Source organism: Epargyreus clarus, unplaced genomic scaffold (genome assembly GCF_041222505.1).
Source record: "Epargyreus clarus isolate Ecla_fem2 unplaced genomic scaffold, WU_Ecla_fem_2.2 ptg000002l, whole genome shotgun sequence".
Lineage (NCBI taxonomy): Eukaryota > Metazoa > Arthropoda > Insecta > Lepidoptera > Hesperiidae > Epargyreus > Epargyreus clarus.
This window is the reverse complement of record NW_027332210.1, coordinates 8,042,965-8,051,099: the sequence shown is the minus strand read 5'-3', so window position 1 is coordinate 8,051,099 and position 8,135 is coordinate 8,042,965. Positions and strand designations below refer to the sequence as shown.

The window sequence follows — 8,135 nt, the reverse complement described above, 5'->3', positions numbered from 1 at the left end:
CAGTATTATAACAATTATGTTTGGTTTATAACTTCTGTTATTAATATTTACGATCTGCGAACGTAGATATGAGGCTGCTAGAACCAGAGTGGCTTTTGTTTTTGTTAACGTGGGGGAAACCTTTTTGAAGGTACCCGGTGCCGTGGGAGCGACATATGGTTATGTGGGCCTCTTACCGCACTAAAATCCCCCCGGTGGCCGTCCTCGGCGCTGCGTAGAGGACTCCGGGATCTCCAACGGAATGCAACCGGAGTCCTCTTAGCACTGTACCCCGTCGGGCTCCGCCCAGGTGAGCTTGACGCTCACCACACCGTCTGGTGTGCACGACGATATGCGACCACACATACCGCCGTCCTTCCCGGGGTCGCTGGCCGGGCGGTTTGAGCTCCCACTATTGCAAACCCGCAACCCCGGAAGCCCCCTTTTAGTCGCCTCCTACGACAGGCAGAGGATACCGTAGCCCTATTCTGGTCCCGCAATTACAGGGACACCGCGCCGGAGAACCAGAGTGGCCTAACTGCATTTTAATGACTTTTGACCTGTATTATCGTAATTTAAAAATGTTGCACACTTTTACTTTTCTTCATATTGTAAATCATGTTTTTTGTACTTAGTTAGGCTACTCTGGTTCTAACAGCCTCATGTTATTTATTACCCGATGAGGTACTTGTCTTTCTTTGGCGAGCCGTATACCCAAACGGCTTGACAAATTTTAACTTATGATGTGTCGTTGGATTCATCTAAATTGTGGGAATGCTTTAGGCAAATATTTAAGCAGTCGTATTTTTATATTAACGATCTTTATATTTTGTGTACTAAAAGTTTGGATCGCATATCGTTTACTCGTCGCTCATGAGACCTGTCTGTGGAAAGCTGTTGCTTTGCCTCGAGATAACATCGAGTTGTTTTAACAACTGCTATTTGCTTGAGATTTGTATGAACTTATTGTGCCTTTTGGGGATTGCAAGATACGTGGTTTAGGACTCTTGTTCATAAAAAGTCGTTACAACAAAATAAATAAAGTCTAGATAGTAGTTTTGAATCTAATGTCTTGTCTTAGAATTTTCAGTACATATTGATATATGAATACTTATGGATTCATCCAATTATTGTATTCCTTCTGAATCATAATATATTATACTAGCTGACCCGGCAAACTTTGTACCGCCTCAAAATCTATTTATCAAATATATTTCATATAAAATATAGCCTATGTTACTCGTAGATAATGTAGCTTTCGAATGGTGAAAGAATTTTTAAATCGGTCCAGTAGTTTTTGAGCCTATTCATTACAACCAAACAAACAAAGTTTTCCTCTTTATAATATTAGTATTAACTTATAATATAAGTTAATGAGGTTTCTTTGAAGGTATCTATTCAAATGCTATTTTTACATGCTAGTAAATTCCTTTAAAGTAGCCATTGGTAATTGTTATGTTCTTGCGTAAGAACATAACAGTTTAGTCTTATTTGCCTACAGTTCATTAATTAAATAAATTAAACACTGCTAGAGGCCAATTTTTATAAAAACTATGACTGAATTTGACTGAGTTTCGACAGATTTTACATATGAGTTTAGCATCTCAGTCCTCAGAAGTGATAGGGACGGATTTCAGTTAGAACTCCATTTTTTTTTATAACGTAGGAGTAGCAGACGAGCATACAGTCCACCTGATGGTAAGTGGCTACTGCCGCCCATGGACATCTGTAATTAATCCCAGATAGGATTAGATATTCCCACCTGAGGTCGAACACAGATGCGCCGCTACCCCTGAGGACTAAGCTGGAACGCCTCGGAAAAGTCTGTCTCCCTTACCACACCCTTCAAATCAGGTGGACTTCATACTAACAATTCAATATCATGAGTTATGAACTATTACTAATAAATAATAAAGAACTACTACTACTACTAATAAAGAACTACATATGACACTCAATCTATCTTATAATACTAATAAAAATACGCTAATTCTTACTTAATGATAATGTTAATGCTTAACATAAATATTAACTTGAACTAATAACACATTTCTATTTTAGAGGCCTAAACTTTACACAGAGTTTTAGTTGTTTATCAAACCGACGGCAAACAAGTAATCTATTAAAGCCGTAATTAAAGCCGCGATTACTTGTTGCCAAATTTAGACGCCGGGAATTTATTTGTCAGGAATCTATTTGTCGCCTACGCGAAGCTTAATAGGATTTGTTGATGTTTCTGTTTTTATTACACGCTGGGAATTTGTTGGAAGTCTATTTCTAGCGCTTGCAAAATTGGGACGGGGAATTTACATTCATTCATTTTTATATAGGGAATATATTTGTCAGGAATCTATTCGTCGCCTATGCGAAGCTGAATAGGAATTGTTGATGTTTCTGTTTTTATTACACGCTGGGAATTTGTTGGAAGTTTATTTCTAGCTTTCGTGAATTTGGGACGGGGAATTTATATTTATTCATATTTACGTAGGGGATTTACGAGTATTTGTCAGGAATCTATTTGTCGCCTATATGGAGTTAAATATTATAACTAGTAGACGTTTTTGCAGGGAATTTATTTTGTCAAAAATCTATTTGTCGCCGATGTGAATTTAAACGTTTTTTTATACGTTTTCATTATATTCGAGGTATTTATTCAGGAGCATAAATGTTTTACCTGAAAATTAATTTATAATAGATTTATGTATATTTTTATTTTTGTGCTAGTTATATAGATTATATCATAATTTTAGAATTATTGTCGAATTGAATTATATTGGAATCTATTTGCATTGTATTTTTGGGAATTTATTTATTTTTTGTCTACGCACAACTCAATAATGGGAAATTTGTTTGTCAATACATGTTTACTTGTATAAAAATAAATATCATTTCCAAAATTCCCAATTGCATATAAAAATTCAAGAACTTACAAGTTGTTATCTTTAAGCAAAATGTTGAAACCAATAAAACCTAAATCAACATTACCAATATCTTAACCAAAAGGAAAATCAAAATCAGCCTAATAAAGATTGTCGTTACTTCAACAAGTGTTAGGAGTTTAGAACAATGGTGTTTAGAGTTTTGAAGGCAATAAACTGCCGTGAAAGTTTATAAAAGTGTTTCTCGCATACTATGGTTTGTTTCTTCAAGATTTAGAAGCCATTGGACAATGTTCGCCTTATTGTTACTTTCTCATATTGCTGCTTCGGCATCTGAACAGGTATTCATTAGTATTAAGCATTAAGAAAAATCTGTATTTTCTGTAAAATATCATGCTGTTCATCTGATGATTCGTGACGACCATCATGGATAACTTTAATCGGCCTCAGTGTTAGGGTCCTATCTGAGGTCGGCTACTGTTGTGACCTGAGATCTAGCCTAGAATATAGCTAGTTCGTGTTCTATCACCCTTTAAACCAGAATGTATGCTATTATGCTCAACCAATACAAACAGAGTATTTAATATTAACCGTACACTCAACACTATTTTGAATGATATTGTATATGAAAAAGCAGCATCAGATGGTACCTAATACCAAGATAATTATATTTTTTCTAGGAATCATCTGCATTCTTCAATGGCGGCCTAGATCGAAACCGTGGACTGTCCAATATGCATGATACTTTCAGTAATCCGGTAAGATATTTTGTAATATTTAAAATCTGCAATTGTTATGAACCCATAATTATCGCGGGGTTCCTTCTGCACTTGCTATAATTCCAAGGTGATCAATTTAAAGGACACTAAAATAGAATAGTTCATTTGAATTCTTGGCACTAAATGGTTACCTGTGATTATCTTCATCAACAACCCATTACGGTCCCACTACTGGGTACGGGTCTCTTCTCATAACGAGAAGGATTAGGCCATAGTCCACCGCACTGACCAAGTGCGTATTGGTAGACTTCACATAATTTTGAGATTTTTTTTTTAAATCTCTTCAGGTATGCAGGTTTCCTCACAATGATTTCCTTCACCGTTTAGCAAGTGATAATTAATTTCTAATACGCACATAACTTTGAAAAATCAGAGGTGCATGCCTGGGATTTGAACCTTGGAGCCCACGATCGAGAGGCCGAGTTTCTTAACTACACTAGGCTATCACTGCTTTTTTTGATTATATTACTTACAAGAATACTTCGAACAGCAGCGCCCACAATAGTATAAGACAGTATAACCAAAACACATACAAATTGGATCCGTAGTATTTGAGAAAATCATGGACAAAGATGTACCTGCTTTTTGAAGTCGATTAAAGAAGAGAAGCGGTGGTATTTCCGTGATTGACGAAAAATTTTTCTGATGATCATTACGAGAATGATGTATCCGAATGTAGGTAATGATGATGAATGATGGGTGAATACTGCATAACAATAAAAAAATACTAAAAGAATACAGAAATGCTTATTTTTACTTAAAATCTGATTAAAAAATAATACGAATTAGAAAAGGCCTTTTTTAATGTCAGAGAAATTTAATTAAGCAGGACATCTTAATTACATTCAGTATTTAATGGGCGCTTAACAAATTCTTGTCGTGGATTGCCCCGACGTGTTTATTTTGGCCGTAATTTTCTTCTTTCAAAATATAATTTCGTCTTACATTTATAAATGTTAGAATTTATTTGAGATTTTTTGTAAAAATATTTTGACGGCTTATTTGTCACTTAAATTGTAAGCCTCATTTACTTAAGACAAAACGTTTTGAATGAATTTGGAATATCAATAGATAATAAATAACCACCCCATTTATTTATAATATAGGAGTAGCAGACGAGCATGCAGTTCACCTGATGGTAAGTGGCTACTGCCGCCCATGGACATCTGTAATCAACTTCAGATAGGAATAGATATTCCTACCTGAGGTCGGCCGCAGATGCGCCGCTGCCCGTGAAAGCAGATTTTGGAAGACTTTCATTTAAAGATAAGAAAATTATAATAAGTAGAGAAGAATAATTTTTCCAAACAAAATGCCTACAAACAGATTATTTAAGTACAAATAAAAATATACAAATAAAGATTTTAATATTCAACGAAGGTGGTCCAATTTTAAATGGAATTTGAGTTCCTGGCGTGGAATAACAAATTTGGTGAATTAAAGAGTCCGACCATACGAAGATACGTACGTGATGATTTGATCGCATTCGACTTCAGAATCATGTGTGATTGGGTATGGTGACTCAAAGCTACGAATAAAATAGAGTCCCAAATTAATATTGAATATTTATTAAAATTTAATTAATATTGTGAAAAGTACGTTATACATAAAGAAGTAGCCTTCAAACAAGGATACAATCATTATGCACTTATTAAAAATAGATTTGGTGTTGCCACTTAAAACTAGTTTCTCTAAGAAGTATTTAGTAGGCCAAAAGTTTTATATGCAAGCGTAATTCTTTATTGGGTAGTTGTTTGTTAGTTGTATGAATTAAAGTCATTGATAGCTTTTTTTATTTTCGAGGGGGAAACCTTCAAAAGGTACCCCATGCCGTGGGAGCGACACGAGGTTATGTGGGATTCTTACCGCACTAAAACCCCCCCGGTGGCCGTCCTCGACGCTGCGTAGAGGACTCCGGGATCTCCAAAGGAACACAACCGGAGTCCTCTTAGCGCATTGTCCCGTCGGGCTCCGCCCAGGTGAGCTTGACGCTCGCCACACTGTCTGGTGTGTACGACGGTATGCGACCACACATACAGCCGTCCTTCCCGGGGTCGCTGATGAGCGGTTCGAGCTCCCACTCTTGCCACCCGCAACTCCGGAAGCCCCCTTTCAGTGGCCTCTTACGACAAGCAGGAGATACCGTAGTCATAGTACCGTATGACAGAAGTCATTGATAGACTAGTGATTGAAACACACTCTTTCAATCGAGTGGTCTGAGATTCGAATCACCGCTTAGCCGCATCCGTTTTATCAAAAGTCCCCTTTAGATGACAAAGGTTACATTTCGCAATCTTATGAGTTAAGTAGATGTGCCCAGCGGTTTCACTCGCGTTAAAAAGAAACAGGGGCATAGCTAGTTCTAAAATATAAGTAGCCTAAGTTACTCCTTATTACATCAGCTACGTGCCAATAAAAGTCACGTCAAAATCGGTCCAGCCATTTCAGAGATTAGCCGGAACAAACAGACAGACAGACACACAGACAGACAAATTTTTTTTAAATGTTATTTTGGTGTCTGTACCGTATATATATATCATATGCATGTAGTAAAAACCGGTAATATAATATTAAAAATAGACACTCCAATTTTATTTATATGTATGTATAGATTTAAAATCATACGGTTAATATTCTGCCTTGATTTTTTACTTATTACCTAGTTAGTACATACTTAATTCATGCGCAGGTTAGTTCTAATCATGAATTCAGTCCGTTGTATCAGTAATTGAATGGTATGATTGAATTGGAAGTAATCGGATCACGTGATCGCTTGTATGGATTTCTAGACAATGGTGTTTCATAGACGAACGATAGGGTTATGCTTTGAATCTTAATAGATGTAATGGAAATTAATATTGACTGATTACCACTCTTTAATTAGTATGACTTGTATATTTGTATGTAGCTATGTATGTATGTAACGGAATCCTTGAACTAGATTTTTACCTTCTTCGACGGCCAGCTTAATTCCAAATTTTGCACAATTACCAAGAACCGATGACAATACACGATTATATTAGTCTTGTCCCATAGTCTTCCATTATGATCATCTGGATAAACGATTTTGTATTCATTAGTTTTTAGTTTGATTAATTATAATAGCGTAGTTTTTTTTATTTTGAGCTTGTGTAAGTTTCTCAGTCAGAACTTTGCAAGTTGGAAATAAATGTCCCTTTTTTCCTAATAAAAATGATAAGATTATTGTAATAAAATATTTAGATTAAGCTTAATTTATAATGTATTCAATAACTACAAATGAAAATGTAAATGAATTTGGTATAAATGAGCATTTGTGAATAATGAAAGAAGAAAAATTGAACAATCTTATAATCAATATTGATAAATTACATTTCATTGTATTCGTATAAGCTAATCTCTAATTTAATCGTAGTTTGTAAAATCAGATTTTGATTAATATGATACTTCTAGACCAGATAGACGATTTGACGACCCACGTGGCGGAGCGGTCACCATACCGGTCTGACGAGCGAAGGGTTCCGGGTTTGATCCCCGGCCAGACAGATATCTAAATGATGAATTTAGATTTATGTTTCTGGGTCTGGGTGTTTGGGTATTTGTCTATGTGTGTGTCCATGGCACCCACGACAGGGAGTCCTAGTGTGGGGCCGTGAGTGTAGAAAGCGTTTAGATAGATGGTATTATTGTGGAGATTTTTTGTTATAAGGTAACAGATAATGTTCCCTCTGGCCCATAGCTATTCCCATGTATGAAAAATCGTAAATACATTATTTTCACCCTTTTACAGGTAATGTTCAATGGAACCTACATCGACAAAGCAGATAACCTACTACGCGTCCCCAACACTTACTACGAAGAGCACAAAGCCAAGAAGAAAATAAAGAAGACGCCAAAACGGACAATACAGAAGATTATAAAGAAGAATAAGTTTAAGACTCGAAAGCTATATATGTTTCCAGCGACAATATTACCAACACTGGCATCAAAGACTGAGAGAGAAGATAGCGACGGCTACACCAGATATGCTTCTACGTCTGAAGCTAACTATAAGAAGAAACCCAAGAAGAATGTGAAGTATATAAGGTATCCGATGCCTTTCCAAAAACTACACAAGGACATGTCACACAGATATAAGAGAGAGGACAGGGACCTCTATATTCTTAAGGATTTGGATGAAATCGAGTTTTTGAGTAATGAAAAGGACCATGATAAAATATTAACGCACGTTCAAAAGTACTGGTGAAGACCTGTAGATTATGTTAAGGACAAAATTAATGTATATAGGAATATAAAAATGTGCTAAGAGATTTGTGTTTTTAAGATTTAAAAATATAGAGCAAGTACATTTTGTTTTCATAAAATTGTTGTTAATTTAACACACTTAATATTTGTACCTGATATAACCCACAATAACTAGATTACCTAGTTATTATTATAAAACGAAAATTCGATTACTTAAAAAAATCCTATATCACATACACAATTAAGATTAATCCTATGACGCACTAATCAACCA

The 8,135-nt window shown here is 35.7% G+C and overlaps 1 protein-coding gene across 1 annotated transcript; it reads left to right on the top strand.

Moving 5' to 3' along the window:
• Positions 1-3,008: 3,008 nt before the first annotated feature.
• LOC140747170 (uncharacterized) lies at positions 3,009-7,926 on the top strand. Its single transcript, XM_073079451.1, has 3 exons — positions 3,009-3,199; positions 3,539-3,616; positions 7,407-7,926. Exons 1-3 carry the CDS (start codon positions 3,149-3,151, stop codon positions 7,860-7,862), a joined length of 585 nt encoding a protein of 194 aa, XP_072935552.1. The 5' UTR covers positions 3,009-3,148; the 3' UTR covers positions 7,863-7,926.
• Positions 7,927-8,135: the final 209 nt, after the last annotated feature.